This window comes from Bidens hawaiensis, unplaced genomic scaffold (genome assembly GCF_021521415.1).
Source record: "Bidens hawaiensis isolate Kalapana, Puna unplaced genomic scaffold, B.hawaiensis_p1.1 tig00000935_1, whole genome shotgun sequence".
NCBI classification, from domain to species: domain Eukaryota; kingdom Viridiplantae; phylum Streptophyta; class Magnoliopsida; order Asterales; family Asteraceae; genus Bidens; species Bidens hawaiensis.
In genome coordinates, this window is record NW_027491054.1 from 2385280 (window position 1) to 2406229 (window position 20950).

Here is a 20950-nt window from a genome sequence, read left to right on the forward strand (position 1 = left end):
TTTCTTATATTGTGGAAAAATAAAAAGTGTCACTAAAAGCCAAAAACTTTGTGTGGCATATCAAAAAAGTGAAACTACAAGGCTTTAGCATCGCCGCTTCTAGTGACACCTTTTTGTGTGCCGCACATTCTTACATGGGTCTTTAGTGACATTTTTTTGTTGTTTAGTGGCACTTTTTGTTTGTCACTATGAAATTTCTTTTGTAGTGCGGTAAGTTTACACGCCCCTAGGTTTCCTTTTAGGTGACACCTGGAGAATGATCAGGGATCCACTAGGTTGTCTAAAGGTGCCGTATTTTAAGATCCCGGTTCCATCATAGTTTCTATAGCTGAGAGAGATCCAAGATTCACAAGTAGGATTCTAAACCTAAGTAGTGCTTCTCCCATCTTTGAGTTTGTCTAGGTCATAGAGTTAAAGTCTATTAGTGTCAGTGTCAGTTTTAGTTTAAGTACTTTTTTTTAATTTATAGTTAATAAATAAAAAAAACACAAAAAAAACAATTAAATCTATTTAATTAAGTTATTAGTCAGAGTGTAGTTTAGGTGTCGCTAGTGTCATTTGGGTTCGATATGCGGACTTCATTAGGCTTTACTACAGTCGATAGGTACACTTGCCTGTCTAGTCGTCTAGCATTTAGAGAGTCTAGATTTATAAATTTAAAACTAGAGTGTCTAATTTAGGTTAGGTTTTTATAGACCGCTTTCAGCACATCAAGTTTTTGGCGATGTTCTCGGGGATACTTAGGAGAGAGCGAACTAGCTTTGATTAAACTTAATTGGTTAATTGGTCTTTTTGTGTCTTAAGTTGTGGTGTGTCTTGTGATTCCGTGTCATAGATTTAGCATGTCTAGTCGTCTTTAGGATAATTTAGTTTCTGTTTTATTTTATCGAGTCTAGTAAATATGTTCAATAGATCGAGTCAGTTTAGGAGTAGTTTATATAGAAGATGTTGGAAAGAGCTGAAGAAGAGGAACGTGAAACAGTTCGAAAACTAGAGGCATTGGAAGCTAGGCTTGATAAGTTGATCGAAATATATAGGCTCCGTAAATTAGAAGAACTAGAAGTTAGGTTAGAGAAGTTAAGTGCTAGATATCAAATTGAGAGTCTTTCTTACAAAGGCAGCAAGCCATTTATGAAGATGATGAGGTTGTGTGTGAGGATATCACTTTGGAACTAGAGACAATAATGGACGAGCCAGTCCCACCTCCGGTTCAGCAAGAAGTTACATCTACCTATCAGTATCCCATGTTTTTTAGCTATGAAGCAGAACTAGTAGATGATGACTTCTGGAGTGATGATGATGATGAGGGTGTGATAGAGGAGATGGAGTTGAAACCGGTGGATTACACGGATCTAAGTGAAGATTCTGTTGAGGAGCCGTTTAACCAGATGGAAGATGACGAAGAGGAGGAGCATGCACCATCTTGGGAGGATGAGTTTGGTGATGAATTGGTGGGTTTAGCAGTTTATGAAGAAGATGGAGAATTTGACCCTATTGGCGATCTTATATACTTAGAAACACTAATTATAAGGAAGCCAGCAATGGAGATCAAGCATGCACCAACCGGAAAAGAAGAGGAAGTGGAAAACGAAGAGGATCAGAATACGATGGTAGTTGAGTCGCCACATCATATGAAGTTTAGCAGGTTTGTGAAGGAACTAGATAGTGGATCGCCATCGAAGTTGAAAAAGCCAAAGAAGAGGGCGCGAAAATGGTTGGATCAACATGTTTTGAGGGTTCAAAGATGGTACAGTAAGAGTTATAGGACAAAACTTAAATGCAAGATAGGCCATTTTCCTCATTATATGCCACGTATTAGGTTTGGTCCAGGTAAGTTGAAGTATTTGTGGTCTGACCCGTTTGATGGTTTTAAAATGCTTTTTATTTCCACTATGTGTTATTTGATTAAATATATTGGACGGGTGGAACTAAACGGGTTAGACCGGGGTTGGATAAAAGAAAAGCCTCCTGATTGAGATTTCAGGAGCGAGTCCGGCTGAAGACTCTTCTGTAAACTTAGCGCTTCATGGGAGGCAACCCAGTGGAATGTTTTTCTTTTTCTTTTTTTTTTATTTTGTGGTTTCTTGCTTTCGTGTGCTGCTTGTTTCTTGGTTTGCTTTCAGGTTGCTGTTCCAGGGATGTTATTGGCTGATTGATGATACATGGTTTGATTCAAGTGGGGGGATGTCGTTCCCGCTAGCTTATGGATTGCCGCGTTCGTTTTTGAGAGACGATACTATTGACATTTGCTTTTGTTCACGCTCAAGATGGAGGGCATGGGACACGACTAGCGAGGCAATATCGTCATAATTAGCAGGGGAGTCTGTTTCACTTTACTTATATTTGAATGTTTGTTTTATTTTTTGTCTTTTTCCTGTCTCATTGAGGACAATGTGACATTTAAGTGTGGGGATGAAAAACTGGCGTTTTTATTAAAAACCGGAAAAAAAGAAGAACTGAAAAAAATTAAGAAAAAAAAATCATCAAAAAAAAATGTCCCTTAAATTAAATGTTTTGCAATAAAATGGAAAATGACAGAAAGATTGGAGATTGGTTTTTAAAAACTACTAATATATATGAGATTAAAAAAAATAGAAAGCACACTTAATTTGGAATGTGTCGGTAGGCCCAACTAGCTTTGAAAGGTTTCCCTTGATTATTATTAATAAACCTAATAGTCATAAACCTTATGGGTTATCATTTTGAGAGGGAATAGTGAAGCTGAAAATTCGATAAGGCATAGCAAGTATTACCTTAATCTTTAAACCTTGAGGTTGTGAGAATTACATGCACTTAAAGCTAGCACACCATTTTGTTTTATGAAAGTAAATAATGAGTGGTGGCATCCCGCCATGTCCAAATTTTATACGAGCTTAGAAAATAGTTATATATTTAGGTAAAAGATGCCTAAGAGCACAAAATTTTGTTGCACGAACGTCAAATATGTGCAAAAATTTTGTAAGTCAAAGTGAATGAGAAAGTTATGCAAATGCCAAAGAAGTATTAAAAAAAAAAATAAAAAATAGAAAAAGAGGGCAAAAGGCACATACTAGACGGGGCCGAGAGCTTACGTGTTACCAAGGGGATGACGACTCTGAGGATACACTATTGGGGCTCGAGGTTTTAAGTCAATAAATACTTTTAGGAAATACTAAGGGTGGAGGCATGGGACCGTCATATACTGGGTTGCAGCTCGGGTGAAACAATGCTGGGCCGATCCGCTAATATAGTTTATTGTTTAGGTATTGCTCGTACGACCTCACTTCACCTGTCATCCATCTAAATTCTATCCAAGTGCATTTTCTTCCTACCATTAAAGGGTTTTTAGCTTACGGTGATAGTTTGAACCAGTTTGTTTCAACCTGGTTTAATTGTCTTGATTATGCTAGAGATGTGGGTAAGCAGATCGGTAACTCTTTAGGTGTGAGACCCTTAGGTTTATTGATATCACTTGAACTTAATCATTTAATATGATGGGGGGCTTGATAGGTTGGTGGTTGGGTTTAAGTGGACAACAATATCGGCAATCGCGGTTTTTGCGTTTATCTATCTATTAATTAAAGTAACCTAAATGTTTTAAAAAACAGTTTTCCGATTATGATTCCATTGCAAACAGCTTTTTCAGTGACGAAAGATGTTTAAGTGTGGGGATATTTGTTATGGGTTAAATTATATATATAATATATTGATATTTTCTACACTTTAAATTACTTTTGAGTTGTTTTTTATCAAGGTTTAGTCTCAATTGGATCATATTTGGGTTTTTAAGATTTTAAGAGACAACAAGCTAAAACGGTACATTAAATGAAACTTGAGACAATAAGTAAAACATTAAACAACATTTATATATAGTTCTTTCATTATATAACTAATAATTAAATGTGATACTCCAATTGTTAAATGTTGATTATTTATGAGTTTATAACAAATGATGTAGGCCACATGTTGGAGTGCTCCAAAGTAAAGTAAAATGAAAAGAGATGCAAGATCAGTGGAGATAAAATCAAGTTTCACGTCATAAACTGTTTTTCATATTGATTTGGTAATATGAGGGGCCCATTAGTAAATTCAACAAAATAAGCCCACATAAACATGGGTTTTAACGGACCAGACATAATGGAGTAATTAATGAAAAAAAAAAACACATGAGGTCTTAATATAGGAGGGTTCTATGAGTTCACGGGGTATTTTTTGGACGAAAGAGGGCCAACCCTGTTGTTGGGTGGAGCCGCCCTAAGAGGAAAAAGAAAAGAGACAGCCATGAATAGAGAGTGAAACAATAAGAGAGCAGACAGCCGCAAGAAGAAAAAGAAGAGTGAAGCACGCGTTGGTTCCACTAGAGAGCATTGAGGCTCAACACCTACTCGATCACAACAATATTTTCTAGTTGGAATTTATTATTGTCATTATGAATTTAGTGTTTGAACCTAATTATTATGTTTTACTCTTGAGTATGGTTGTTGGCTAAACCCCCTAGCTACCTAGGTTGTGGATGACTACTTTGTGATTTGAGGATTTTTCTTGGTTTTTGGTTTCTCGTGTTGGATAATACTAAAGTAAAGAATCTTTTTATAATTGATTTGATGTGTTTGCATATATAATTTTGATTTATTATTGAACTATGTTCCGTATGTTTCTTGTTGAAAGTCTTTCAGTCATAGATGCATATTTAGGTCGCTTACTTTGTGTTTGTGATTATTTAATGGTTTTACTAGACGTAGTAATCCATAGGAACATTGATTGTTGATTTATTAAGATTTTATATTCTACCTATCTAGAGACTGAGAGGTAATAGATAGTCGGGTTGTCCTTGGGATTAGGTGTTTAGGCTAGAACGCTTTGACATGAGGTTTTCCTAGATTTCCCTAGTTTCATTGTAATTCCTTGTTTTATCGATTGTTCTTAGATTACCCCTTGCACTTTAGGGTGTATTGAGATAGTGAGACTGACAGGTAATCTATCTTTTATGGTACTTTAGTATTGTTGGAGAGACTGAGAGGTAATCCGACCAACCGGTAAGTTTACACGCCCCTAGGTTTCCTTTTAGGTGACACCCGGAGAATGATTAGGGATCCACTAGGTTTTCTAAGGGTGTCGTATTTTAAGATCCCGGTTCCATCATAGTTTCTATAGCCGAGAGAGATCCAAGATTCACAAGTACGATTCTAAACCTAGGCAGTGCTTCTCCCATCTTTGAGTTTGTCTAGGTCATAGAGTTAAAGTCTAATATTGTCAGTGTCAGTTTTAGTTTAAGTATTTTTTTTAGTTTCTAGTTAATAAATAAAAAACACAAAAAAAAAACAATTAAATCTATTTAATTAAGTTATTAGTCAGAGTCTAGTTTAGGTGTCGTTAGTGTCCTTTGGGTTCGATATCCGGACTTCAATAGGCTTTACTATAGTCGATAGGTACACTTGCCTGTCTAGTGGTCTAGCATTTAGAGAGTCTAAATTTATAAATTTAAAACTAGAGTGTCTAATTTAGGTTTGGTTTTTATAGACCAATTTCAGCACATCATTTTTCCTTGACATTGTGTCTTTTTTTTTCCTTGATATTATGTTATATTATTCAATATTGTGTTATATTTTGTTCAGCATTGTGTTAAATTTTAGGTTTATTGGATTTTAATAATCCCTATTTAATGGTATTGGCCGATAATAATACCTATTCATTTTATCGCCACCAGCGGTCCCAAATTTTAAAAAGTTGGCCCCCCAATAGTCCCCCGTTAAAAAGGACTTAACGCTGTTAAATTTTTTTCCGAATTTCAAGCTAATGTTTTAAGGCTTTTGATCGGAATGAGAATACGAGTCAACTAATGTAAAACTTAGTTCGAAACGACGCTAAAAGATGACGAAACAATGCTTTGATTCGGGTCTTTGAACCTACAATTAACAAAAATCAAGCCGTTTGGATCAACGTTTCAAGCTAAGTTTTACACCAATCGACTCGTATCCTCCTTCCGATCAATAACCCTAAAACACTAGTTTGAAATTCGGATAAAAGTATAACGCCGTTAAGTCCTTTTTAACGGGGGACCATTGGAGGCCAACTTTTTTAAATTTGGGACTGTCAATGGCTATAAAATGAATAGGGATTATTATCGGCCAATATCATTCAATAGGGATTATTAAAATCTAATAAACCTAAATTTTACGACCTATTGTGTCTTTTATTATTTATCATTGTGTTGTTTGTTCATTTTCCGCATTGTGTCCTTTTTTCTCGGCATTGTGTCTTTTCGCCATTTTTTTAGAACGTGAATGACGGGGGAAACATTTTGGTTTTTTATATTTTTTTTGTCTTTTATTTATAATTTGAGTTATGATTTTTATATTAATTTTTTTATTTATTTTTTTGAAGGGTTTTTTGTGTGTCCACAAATTCTTCTCACACTTCTCGTTTTTATCTCCCTTTATATTTTAACTTTACCCCACTTTTAAACCCCGAAACCAAACCCAATGTTTTATACAAGTTTTATATTTTTAAGTAGATTTTGTAAAATCTAGAATATTGAAAAACCTTTGGTTTAACTATAGGTCTAGACTTCTGACTACTAATACCATATTAGAAAAGAAAACCGTCACCAAACAACCCACATTTGTAGACATCGTTGCTTACATAAAACTAAGTGTTGCCTGGCTAGAGTAGCGTGTACAATATTGGAAACCCTGGGATGAAATAAGCCTATGGAGTGTTTAGACTACCTAAAGGTGTGTGGTCAAGCTGTTGTAATTGTAATAACTTTACAATTGTAATAACTTATATTGTTGACTAGTTTTTCATGTAACTAATATAAATATGAATAATACTAAACCTATGAATCTATTATAGAAGAGAAAGTAATGATCGCAGTAGAGTATGATGTAGTCGACATGTTTGTCATCTTGATTAAGTTCTCCTTTAGGATGTATAGTTAAGGATTGGGTTGGGGTTCTTGAGAGGAACCCGGTTTGGGAGAGAGGAGGCACACAAAATCGTATGCGTGCTTTTGAATAGGTTATGATGTTTATATTAATCTCTCTTTATATACACTCACAAGGAAACCCTTTATTAGTTAATTACGCAATTACCAAACTAATATATAAAAGTTATAATTAATATTTTGATTTAATATTTGTTAATGATTATAATTGCCATATATAAATAAATAGACATTAATATTTATTCTTAAATTCTTTCACTTAGCTGAGTAATCATTTATTATGAGTATTATAAGTCTGATATGGAGTTAATACTCATTTTGGCTTTAAACTTAAATTAGAGCAGAGAAATCTAGTAATTGAATTGAACATCAGCACAAAACCCCAATTAATTATACTGCATTCCTTATTTAAAATCTAAGTAGTTATAATCAAAATTTTCAAGTAAGCCTTCAGAACGTTTGATTTGTATATTAATTTGTCTGTATGTCATTATATATGCATGCAGGACATATTAAGAGACATACAAAATCAAAATCGGTGAGGAAAATTTAATAGTTAATCATTCATATTACGATATGCAGTTGTACATGGTCATCAATAAACCCCTCATGATTATAAGCGCTTTCATAATACTTATGGGTAATAGACCTTTAGTTATAGGATCCCTATGGGTAATTGAGAAAATTTAATTTCCTCAATTAATTCATAAATTAATAATTAATTTCATATCGTATTTTAATGTAGCACCTCTTGAGCTGTTACTATTTGAGAAAACATGGTAGCTGACTTTATCACAACAAGTCTTCAATATACCATTTGTATCGAGCTAATAAACTTATGAGTCCACTAATAAATATTCAATAACATTTATTGATTAGGTTGCCGTTATTAGTTCATTATAACTCCTCCATGAGATAGATATAATTGCTGACATAAAAATACATCCTAAAAATTACATTTTGTTATATTTGAACATAACAATGCTTAGATTAGTCAATCGTTTTGAATTATCACTTCTTCTTTTAAATTATAGTCTCTTGTTTCCTTTAAAGATATTTCAATACTCTTTTAGATTGTTCGCATTAATATAGACATATCTAGTGTGTTGCAATTTGAGTAATATCTGAGCGAGAATAGACTTAAACCTACATAAGACTTCTACTTAATGAAGCGCAACGAAATAATCTCGGTGATACAATTATCCTCCAAATAAAAGTAATATAGCTTGCTACATGCGTAAGGACCCATTTAAGCTAACCTTATGAAAGAAAACTAACGTCCCTTTGGGTCTATCTCTGAATGTTATGATATCTATCACGTAAGGGGTATCTTTGAGATCTATTATACCAAAGTATGTATGAACAGTGCTTTGAATTATGAAACATATACTTATCTGTATGTCCCCACATCGGATCCGACAAACATGGAATGGATATTTTCATGATAAACGATCGAGATGAGTGCGGTGAAATCAAACGATCAAACAAATAATATAAAGATAACACTGAATGACTCCTTAATCGGCAATAAAAGATTCATAACATTAAACGAACTGATCCCACCCAAGGTGAGCTCCCCTTGGGTGGTTGATTACACACTAGAAAACACACACAAATAAGAATAATAAAAGTCCCTATCTATAGCTAAACAATAATATTTTAGAAGCCTTTTCCCCATTGAAGCATAACGCGTGCACCGAATCTCTCGTCTTGGATCCAGAATTCTAGCCGACATCACCAATTTGATTAACCTATATATATATATATACACATGTGTGTGTAACGAGTTTTGTCACATTTATATCACAAGTCACATTTTTGGCCTTACATTATCAAAAAAATGCCATCTATATAAGGACAAGTTTGTTTTAGTTGCTCTCACTCATCTTAAGATAGGCACATTAATCCACTCATTTCATGATTAAAATAATGATATTAAGATTTCATCACATTATGAAGTATGCATTAACATATACATGGATTATATTGACTTACAGACTAAGTGTTCTTTGACCTTCGGTTTAGAACTTTCTGGCTAGTTTATGAACATGTAAATATGCAAGTCAGTTGTTAAGGAAAGTTGTTTTAATGTTCATCTAATATAACTTTTAACTATTATAAGCTACTTGAACAGTGATGACCCTCAAAGAAATCTTTTGTAATACAGGTAAGAATGTTCTTTGATAATTTGTTTCCTCTTATTATAACCTTTAACAATCAATCGTGCTTCCTACTGTCTTAATGTTTTTATTAGGATTTAGTTTAGTTATAAAAAATCTTTGGTGATTCAACCAAATCCATACGTTATTTTGACTTAGAGAATTTAGTTTAGTTTTCTAATATTAGCTTTATTCCATTAAGAAGAATGGTTGATGCTAATGGTTTAAATTAGAAGAGGTAGGATCAATAAAATCTTCAACATCCATTCAACTTTATTTAGGGAGGTTACATAATCATCAAAGTTAGTAGATTTTAAAACCTCAATGACCTCCTAAATTGATTATTAGGTTTATTAGAAGTGTCAGTTTATGGATTAGCTCTTGGTTAGGTTGCTATCATTTTTAGGATTCTAAGCGTGCAAGAGTTGGTGCAGTATGGTGTGCAAGAGGTCTAATCGGAGTTAAATTCGGAGTAAAATTTAATGACTCTTTCCTCCCCACCTCTTGTATTTTTGATAAGTCATTATAAAGACTTTTACTGCTCCCATTAACGTTAAAAACCTTTAGGAATTCAGCATGCTTAGGGTCAATATTTGAAGACCAATAAATTTTAATAGAGAAACCAGTTAATAATACAACTTGTTGCAGTTTCTCTTGGTGAGGATTAGTATAGTGCGAAATCTGAATATGCCCACATTTAAGCAACAATGTAACTTTTGTGCGAGTAGTATTAAATTCTTAGGAGATGGAATGATGTTGTGATATTGTAGTGTCTTGTACAAGAGGGGTAAATTGAGTTGATATCAAGTTTTCACTACTCACCTCTTGCAAATCTTGCAAGTTATGATTAAGACACTTAAGGCTCCCATTGATCTTCTATATCTCTAGCAAAACTGCATGAGAAGTTTCAATTTTGTGCGTGACGTGGGAATCTGTCTATATACGTTATACTTGATTTAATTTCCTTAAAGTTCAGATGTCATAAGAAACTTAGGAACATAATTAGATGAAATTATATTATGTATATATATGAATGGATTTCTTTAAGACCGTAAAACATAGAAGATATATTAGGTACAACGACATAAATGATAAATCAATTATATATCAGTATTCCGTATGGAATAAGTTCCATGAATGCGAGTGAAATATAACTTCTGATGGACCATAGTTAATCCTTAAGACAAGTTATGTTTAGGGCACCTAGCACATGATTGAAAATAACTGAGAATGAGATTAGATAAAAATCATCCTCATCAAACATGCCATGATTTTTCATGAATTTTGGTTTTAATAGATGAAATTTATAGGTCTCATTTGTCTTTTGTTAAATTCCCATTTGCATGATAACAAAAGTTGTGAACATCTATAGTATCAGCTAGTTCTATCATATAAATGTTGTTATCCAGAATAACAAATAATATGAGAGTTTAAGGTAAGTGTGACTTTATGTTGGCTATTGTCACACCCCAACACTATTAAGTGACAATATTTAATCAACTCATTTAAATTCATAAAAACACAAAGAGTCACATAACTTGCTCATACAATAACCGAATTCAAATCATAGTAAATAATATATTGTTCGTTTTGCTAATATCCTAATAGTCTCGATAACGTTTTTTCTTCAAGTCCTCGAGTCAACCTAAAGTCAAACCTGTAACATTGCATAAATAGATTTTGTCAACACAAAGGTTGGTGAGCAATTTCATAGTTTTTGAACAATAGACATATAATATGAAATTCCACAACTTGTATACAAAACAATAAATAATAGCAACAATTTAGATAAATGAAATCGTTAATAAGAATACATTAACGACACCTTTCTATAAGGGGATGCCAGATATACTCGGATTTTGTGAATCAACCATCCAAAAGAGGTAAACACATTAGCACTTAAGCATATAAGCATATAACACCAAATTGAGCATTTATTTAAGTAAAGTATACAATAAAGTTTGTGGTTTATGACTCAAGTATAAATCATTTGGATTTGAATAAGTTTGCAATGTCACCCCCAAAATATAAAAGAGTGAAAACGGGGGATGAAAGTACTCACGTTCAAGTAATAAACTTGAAAGATTTGATGATTTTGAGATTAACTGGAACGATGAGTTTAACGATCGAAGTCTAAAGCAGAAGAAGTCTTGTATTAGAAAAGTTGTCTTGGAATTCTTTAAATGAAAATAAATGATAAGAAATGTAAACAATTTAAAGTTTAAGGTTTAAAATGTAAATATTTAAGAAATTATAATAATTGTCCTTTAAAAATGTAAGTTTGCTCGAAACCGGGTTAAAGTATCTAGCCCTTAATTTTACTCAACCTATGTTAAGTAATAAGGTGGGTAAAAATGCAAGAAAGCAAGTCCCTTTATAATATAGATATTAAAACGGGTTTTAACGAGTGTTCGGGTGGTCGGTTCGGGTCTTGGTGACTTGACCAAACCCAAAGTCAACTTTCCAAAATAATAAATGTATGAGATAACTCAATAAATCTTAAAGAGACTTAACCAAGTATGTAGTTCTATTGTTTTAGAACTAACAACGTCCGTTAAGCGAGTGTTCGGTTTAATCGGTTCAAACTTTGTTATAAGATCAAGTTGGATTCAACATTCCGAGTACTTTGTGAAAATAATTAAAATCAGTTTATAAAGTATTTTTAAAGAAGTATATAAGCTTTAATAGTTAAAAACACACTTGTGTGTCTTAAGCGAGTAAACTTGGTTTAGTTCGCTTTGGTTCGGTTTTTATCTTGGAATAAGGCCAAGAATGGTTACCACATGTCCAAATATCATAGAACTTGTAAAATAATTTATAAATAATAATACTAAAGTCTTACATACAAAAAGTCAACAACAAAGTCTTTAAACGAAAGTTCGGTTTCCGGTTCGGATCTTGTTTCGGGATAAGACCGAGGTTAGATTCTACAAACCCATAACCATGGAACTAATTAAAATGGTTTTTAGAAACTCAAATCTTACATAAAACATGTTTATACAACTATTTAAACAAACTAGTAAACAAGAGTTCGGCTTCCGGTTTGGAGCTATTTACGGAACAACCGAGGTTAGTCTCTACAAACCCATAACCATGGAACTGAAAATGTAAAATAGAACTAGGATGAGCAGAAGTTAAACAAGTATAACAAGTTTGATGGTTAGATGCGGAAAATATATATAATCAAGGACTACTACGAGTCCTCCATGTAGCTTTGTCTTATGGGCCGGACACTTAACCGACCGAGACCGGAGAAATGCCCAACGAAAGTACAAAGGGTGCTATTATATATATGTTGTATAATAATCTTCAAGTATAAATAAGTGTTAACAAGTTGATTATAATGTAAGACTATGGTCAGTTTGACTTTGGAAAGTCAAACTGCCAAAAAATATGAAGAACACCTTTGAATGCTTGAGAATTGGAAGAGAAAGAGATGAATGAGCAGGGATTAATGAAGGGGATAGGGGTGTATATATAGGGTGGGTTGAAAGGGTCAAGCATGGGGTGTGATATCAAGGTTTGCATGTAAGAGGGGTCAATACAAGTCACAAAACATGGGGCTGCTGGTCTGCTGCTGATCTGCACGTCGTTTCGCGTCTGGAAGTTCGTTTTTGATGTATCTTGAGCGTTTTAAGTCCGTTTTCGAATCCGTAAAAGGGGTTTTTTCAAATTAGACAAGCGGGAATGTTTTATTAACATAAAATCCAATATTTTATATATTTGAAATGTTCGAGATACAAATCGGGTCGGTTTACAACATAAAAACAAATACAAAATAAATACAATTTGACCCGAAATCGAGGGATGTCATAGTATCCCCTACTTTAGAAAATTTCGTCCCGAAATTATGATGATGATGATGATGAGGCAAATAGATGTGGATACTTCTCTTTCATTGCGTCTTCTCGTTCCCATGTAAACTTTGCGCCACGCCGTGATTCCCATCGAACGTTAACTAACCGGATGCGACTACGTTTGGTTTTCTTTTCGTTTCGGTCCACGATTTCTACAGGTCTTTCAACCATGATCATCGTTTCATCGACATGTACTTCGTCGAGAGGTATATGGAGATTACCTTCGGCTAAGCACTTTTTGAGATTCGAAACATGAAAAGTTGGATGAACACCGGTAAGCTCTTTCGGTAATTCGAGTCGATAAGCTACCTTTCCAACCCATTCAAGAATTTTAAAAGGACCAACGAATCGAGGAGCTAGTTTTCCCTTCTTTCCAAAACGAACTACCCCCTTCCAAGGAGATACTTTGAGAAGGACAAGGTTGTCAACATTAAACTCGATAGGTTTCCGTCGTTTGTCGGCGTAACTCTTTTGACGACTTCTAGCGGCCAGAAGATTTTTACGGATTTGATCGATACGGTCAATGGTTTCTTGAACCAGTTCGGGACCAGTGATTTGAGCTTCACCGGTCTCGTTCCAACAAATCGGGGAACGGCATTTACGACCGTCGAGGGCTTCGAAGGGAGCCATGCCAATGCTAGAGTGGAAACTATTATTGTAAGAAAACTCAATAAAAGGGATGTGGGAATCCCAGTTCCCACCTAAATCAAGAACACACGCTTGTAGCATATCCTCGAGTGTTTGAATCGTACGTTCGGATTGTCCGTCCGTTTGAGGATGATAAGCGGTGCTAAGATCGAGATGTGTTCCCAAGGTTTCTTGAAGAGATCGCCAAAAATGATAAGTAAAACGAGCATCGCGATCGGAAATGATAGTCAATGGTAAACCATGTCGGCACACAATTTACCGAACATATATTTGAGCAAGCTGCTCGACAGAATGCTTCTCGCGGATCGGAATGAAATGAGCAGATTTGGTTAAACGATCGATAATCACCCAAATGCTATCGTTTCCTTTTTGGGTGTTGGGTAGTTTAGTGATAAAGTCCATAGCAATGTCTTCCCATTTCCAAACGGGAATCGGTGGTTGCTCGAGTAGACCAAAAGGTCTTTGATGTTCGGCTTTGACTTTTGAGCAAGTAAGACATTTAGATACATACAAGGCTACGTCCTTTTTCATACCCGGCCACCAAAATGTAGCACGAAGATCGAAGTACATCTTATCCGCACCGGGATGAACAGAATACCGCGACTTGTGAGCTTCGTCGAGTATATAAGTACGAAGGTTATCACGATCGGAACCCACAAACGATTGAGAAAGTACAAAAGACCATCAGGTTTGGTTTCAAGTTGCAGTTCGGCTCCACACGACATTTCATCATACATGTTGCCTTCTTCAACGGAGGTACGCTGAGCTTGAATGATACGAATTTGAAGATCGGTTTGAATAATGACGCTAAGGAGAAAAACGGATTTGACATTAACCTTTCGACTAAGGGTTTCGGCGACAACATTTGCTTTACCGGGATGGTAGTGAATTTCGCAATCGTAGTCACTAAGTAATTCGGCCCAACATCGTTGTCTCATGTTGAGATCTTTTTGGTCAAAAATATGTTGAAGGCTTTTGTGATCGGTAAACACAACACATTTCGTACCGTAAAGGTAGTGTCTCCAGATTTTGAGAGCGAAAACAACAGCACCCAGTTCGAGATCATGAGTCGTGTAGTTCTTCTCGTTGACCTTTAGTTGCCTTGATGCGTAAGCGATGACTTGACCTCATTGCATGAGAGCACAATCGAGACCTTGATGAGAAGCATCGAAAAATACAACAAAATCGTCGTTTCTGTCGGGAAGAGTTAGAACGGGAGCATTGCAAAGCATGTCCTTGAGAGTGTGAAAGGCTTCTTCTTGTTTGGATCCCCAATCGAATGGTTTTCCTTTATGAGTTAGGGAGGTGAGGGGTAAAGAGATCTTGGAAAAATTCTGAATGAAAGGCCGATAATATCCGGCCAAACCGAGGAAGGATCGAATTTCCGTGGTAGTTGATGGAGTCTTCCAATCCTTAACGGCCTCAATTTTAGCGGGATCAACATGAATACCTTTGTCGTTTACGATATGTCCCAAAAATTGAACTTCTTCCAACCAAAATTCGCATTTGGAGAATTTGGCATAAATTTGTTCTTGCCTTAAGAGTTCAAGAATGGAACGCAAGTGATGCTCATGCTCGGCTTTGGATTTAGAGAAGATGAGAATGTCATCAATAAAGACAATAACGAATTTATCTAGAAACGGTTTGCAAACGCGGTTCATGAGATCCATAAATACCGCGGGTGCATTGGTTAACCCGAAGGGCCTGACCAAAAATTCAAAATGTCCATATCGAGTACGGAATGCGGTTTTTGGAATGTCTTCTTCGCGAACACGCAACCGATGATATCCCGATCGAAGATCGATTTTGGAGAAACACGTTGCGCCTTGGAGTTGATTGAAGAGGTCGTCGATTTGTGGCAAAGGATAACGATTTTTGATAGTAAGTTTATTGAGTTCACGATAATTGATGCACATGCAAAACAAGCCATCTTTCTTTTTCACGAAGAGGACGGGAGAGCCCCAAGGAGAGGAGCTTGGACGAATAAAGCCTTTGTCGGAAAGTTCTTCGAGTTGGTTTGATAACTCTTGCATTTCCGACGGGGCTAAACGGTAAGGAGCCTTGGCCACGGGCATTGCGCCGGGAACAAGATCGATTCGAAATTCAACCGGACGAATGAATGGAAGACCGGTAACATCATCTGGAAAGACGTCGAGGAAATCACAAACAATGGAGATATCTTGGATTTTTCTTTCCTTGTGGTCTTTTACCACCGCTTGGGCTAGGAACGGAACATACTTTTGGCGTAAGTATTTTTGCGATTGAGAACACGACATGAGATTGAGCCTTTTAGGAAACATTTTGCCGTAGACCTTGAGAGTTTTACCGTTGACAAGCGGAATCCGAATGAATTTATCATGACAAACGACTTCAGCACGGTGCAAAGATAACCAATCCATGCCTACTATGACATCGAAACTTCCTATTTGCATCGGAATAAGATCGATGGAGAATTTACGCTTACAAAGAGTGAGAGAACAATTATGAAAGACCGAGTTTATGGTGATAGAATTTCCATTGGCGACTTCCACAGAAAAGGGTCGAGAAAGCTTAGTGCGAGGTACGGCAAGAGTAGATTCAAACTCTAATGAAATAAAACTTCTATCGGCACCCGTATCAAATAATATAGAAGCCAAATGCTCGTTCACTAGAAACATACCGTTCACAACATCGTTTGCAACTTGAGCTTGATTAGCATTCATCATAAAAGCTAGTCCTTGGTTACCGGGATTTCCTTGAGGTGCATGAGGTGGTGGAGGAGGAGGTGCTTGGATGGCTTGCATGGGTTGGATGAGTGGTGCATTGAGTTGGGGAAGTTGAGGTTGGTAGGTTTGGACTTGGTAGGCTTGGGTTTGATAGTAGGGTATGGTTACAGTTTGGGCTTGGTTTACAAAAGTGAGTCGTGGGCAATTGTTGCGGAAATGATTTGGGTCACCACAGTTAAAGCAAGCTCGGGGTTGTTGAGAAGGGTTTTGTGGGTAAGGTGTAAAGCATTTTGGGTGTTTTGTGGAGTGGTTCTTGGTTGGTTGGGTTGAGTACGTTGTGCGGAACGACATGTGTTATTTAGATGGCCAAAACGGTTACAAATGGTGCAATGGCGACAAGGTTAGTGAGATGGGTGATGAAGTTGACAATTGTTGTATAGTGGAAAAATACCGGTATAGGGTTTTCGATTTTGTGGGAGAGCTTGGGGTTGTTGTTGTGGTTGCGGTTGGGTAACGGCATAGTTTTGGTGGTTTTGTTTGGGTTTCTTTTTGTTGTTGTGGCGGGAAGAGTTTGAGTAGTTATTGGCTTGAGGTGGTGGGTCAACTTTGGCTTGAGCTGCGGGTTTGGTTTTGCTTTTATCACTTTTCTTCTTGATGGTTTGAAATGTACGTTAATGTTTTGAACACATAAAACACGTATGCGCCACATAAGTCACAAAAGGCTTATATATAGGTTGTTTTGTGCTTGTGTTCATTTGACCTTTTGGTTCATTTGGTCCAACTTGTACCTGATCTTTACATTATCTCATCTTTCGTACTATCATTGCTATCAATGAATAAAGAGGATATTGTAGAGAAAACTTTGTGTTTTTCACCTTGTTATGGTTTTCCCACATAACATTGTATGGTAGATCTCATTATGGATGTGCGTACACATATATCTGGCGATCCACAATGAACTTTTAATTGGTGAGCCTTTAAGCTCATGATCTACTTAGAAAAGCTCAATTTCATCTCTTTTCTACACATATTTGATCGTTCCAGAAGATGTAGCCGTTCAAACTTCATCAAAACTTCACAAATTGTTATATTCCTGGTGTTGAACAACATACTCAAAAGTCAGATCATTTCATCTTCCTTTTCCCCACAAAAATTGTCAAAAACATCAATTCATGGACCATCATCATTAGTTACTTTATATCTATATATATATATATATATATATAATATTACACTCGTGATAATTAGCACAAAGGTATTAAGGTATTATCATGCTACATCATATAAAACTTTTTTTTTTAATTCAATGCATGTTGAATCTAGCTAGTAGTTATAACATTCTACTTTGTCAACAACAATCATATAAAAGAAAACATCCATATTTCTCTGGGACGAAACAACCGAGCTGAGATCTATAGAATTTAGAGATTATGTAAATCTAACAAATCACCAACACCCTAATAAATCATCATTTCTAGAAATATTCAATACTCAATTAATAAGGAATCAATAAATATTGGTAGAACCGCATTTGTGGCTCAAACAAAACGTGGTAGTTTTAAACATGAATTTTTTATTTGTAGAACTTCTATGTTCATATGAATATAAAACTATGTAATCTTTGTTGTAATCTTTGTTGAAGTAAAATATATAAACAATAAGCAAGCATTGCAATTTCAAGAATCTTTAAAGTTTGGCAGAATGTTAAATGTAATATGAATATTCATTTAATATTGAGGAAGTCTATATAGGTTTATAAAGTGTATAACTTAATTTACAATCACAAAAATTATTAGTGTTAATTGAATTCAACTAATATATTAATACAAATATGCAAATCGACTAACTAGTAAATGAACAATTTAATTCTTTTAATGGTTGGATGATATGTAGATTATGACACTAAAGATTGGTAATCTGTTAATCAACTAATAATTTAGGATAAATGTATGTTGATCTATTTACGTAATTCACAAGTGTGTTAAAATCAAACTAGATGGATTATCATGCAAAATAATTTTAAAGAAAACGCAAAGAAATTTTAAAATCATAATTTAATCATAATGTTACCAAGAAATTAATTGGATCGGCAATAACTTACTATTTAATTGTATGTGATATAAGAGGAAATAATGATAAATCTCTAACATAATCCATAAGACGGGTCCCTATGAACGTCCAAGAGAGCTTGGTTGGGACGGTTTCGGGCTTAAACACCGACGGAGGGCGCTCAGCAAGGGGCGCTCAAGGAAGGGTGCCCTCATTAAGACCGGCGCTCAGGGGGGAGGGGGGCGACCTCACTTTCTCTCTCTCTCACAAACACACACACACACACAGATATATATATATATGGTTAGGTTAAAATAAAAACACTTGATTTGTAAAAATTCTAGAAACTCATTCTTAACCACCTGTTTTTAATTAAAGTTTGAATATTGTGCTCCACAATTAAGTTAATATTAAATGTAAACATAAATATAACATATTCTCTCTCCTGAAAACACGTATAAAAATTAATAAAAAAATGTTAAAAAATAGCAAAACAATTTTTTTTATGTTTCGATATTTTATATTAAATGTAACAACATATATTACATGTGCAAAAAAACAAAAAAAAAAAAAAAACGATTCTACATAAGGTTTTCACAGGTTTTCACAACTCCCTTCCATTAAAACTTCTTCACATAAATCTTTTTGGTTTTGGTCCTTTTTCAATAGCCAAGCATTGGATGTAATTGCTAAGCCCATTAAAATACTCGGCCGGACTATCTAACCATTTGATTATCGGCCCAAACTCGGTCTAAAATTTTATAAGTTTGAAGACCGAGTCAAATGATGACAGTTTTTGTGTTGCTTTCGGCGTCTTGCTCAATTGGCTCCAATTTAGCTGATTATTCTTGAGCATAGTTATGCAAATTTTGTTATTACATCAGTACATCTACGCCTAGACACACAAAACTCATTAAAAGCTTGTCAAATTCATTTTGGTTTTTGACCTTAGATTTTAAATTATTTTGTGTAATTCATACAGTGAACTTTATGTGTTTGATTGAAAAGGTAGGCCTTAGATGTTAAATTTCCTAAAAACTTTCCAACTCAAACCAGTTTTAAACTTGGACCAATTTTGCTGCAAACTTGGGGCCAATCCTACCCTCTGTTTTGCCTGGGCTTAGTAAGTCGTTGCTTCTTTTAAGTAGAACATCACAAACTAAAACGATCTCCAACAGTCCAATGCAAAGAGGACGGTCACCTCGGCTGCCCTCTACATCGACCTCTCCCCTGACAATCTCTCCTCTCTCTACCCCCCCTCTTAACCTAAGCCCCTATCTTTGCCTCTCCCTCAGTGTCATGTCACTCCATGGGGCTTAAGCACTTAGGACATCAAACTGGGAATGGTAACCATAACTTCGTAGGCAGATCCACAACTGCTCAACATGTATACTTGGTAACTGTAATTTATAGTGTTAAATTTAGTTTTAATCATATTGTTCGAAACAGTAAAAAAGAGAAAAGAAAAAAAACGGTGTCATGGCCGTTTGACAACATCCACACTCATCGATCACTATCATGTTACACTACCCGAAATAAACTCATCGATCACTATCATGTTACGCTACCCGAAATATGAAATCGATACCCCAAACCGAACCACTAGCGGCATGCTACCGACCAAGCCGAATAGAATCCCGAGCCCCTGAGTAGTCCAATAATTTCTAGCACACTAAACCACATCTAATATTTAGAGCATGTTTGGGATTGAGTTTGAAAAATGCTTATTAACTTCTTCAAAAGACTGCTTTTTAACCATTTCAAAGAGCTAAAATAAGAAAGATTTCTTTGATTGTTAAACACATTTTAATTTAAACATATTTTAATTTAATGAACATTTTAAAAACATTAATAAACCAATAAACATTTTTTAAACTCAATTCCAAACATGCTCTTACATTTTATGCCCATTATTTGATTAGATTAGAAACAAGCGCTACAACATACTACATAAGTTCCAACTACATCAACATTTACAAGACCCAAAGTACGAAAATATATCAACACTTCCATCGGCACCGAGTTTATCCGAAACCAAGCCTTCATCCCTAGCCTTATATTTCCTGTATCACCACTATTTCAAAATCCCAAACTCCCAAAAATTAATCAAACAAATTGAGTTAAAGTGGAATGTAAAACAAAACAAGATGCATACCAGTGAAGAAACTCAGGGAGAGTGAGATTTGACGTTGTGGAAGAAGGCAGCAGAGCATAGAATCGCAGCGATGATTGCGAAAATCCCAAATCCAATCATCAGCGAAAACCCAGCAACTGTTAAATCGAGCAACAGCTGTAAACTCAAACCCATCACCATCCTTGTTGATCTTGATACTTGACACAATCAATTGGACACAACGCAACTGTTTGTTGCTATATTATATAGATGAGCGATGTGTTCTATGTTTTTAGGCGGTCCAATCGTGTGGTTACGTCTACCCAACTAATGATGTATAATCGTGACTGCGTATGTTACAAGTTCGTGCAGCTGTCATGTTCTGGATTTCACTAATTTAGCTCTGGAAAAACTTGTTGGTCTCTTTTGGCCTTCCTTGTTTTCATCTCATTAGAGGTGGCGAAAATAATATGACTTCTTCGGCAACTTTTAAT

At 35.4% G+C, this 20950-nt stretch overlaps 1 protein-coding gene across 1 annotated transcript; it reads right to left on the minus strand.

The window, feature by feature from the left end:
• Positions 1-20495: 20495 nt before the first annotated feature.
• Positions 20496-20668, minus strand: LOC143548461 (uncharacterized). Its single transcript, XM_077039625.1, has one exon. The coding sequence runs from the start codon at positions 20655-20657 to the stop codon at positions 20511-20513; it is 147 nt and encodes a 48-aa protein (XP_076895740.1). The 5' UTR covers positions 20658-20668; the 3' UTR covers positions 20496-20510.
• Between the last annotated feature and the right edge of the window lie 282 nt (positions 20669-20950).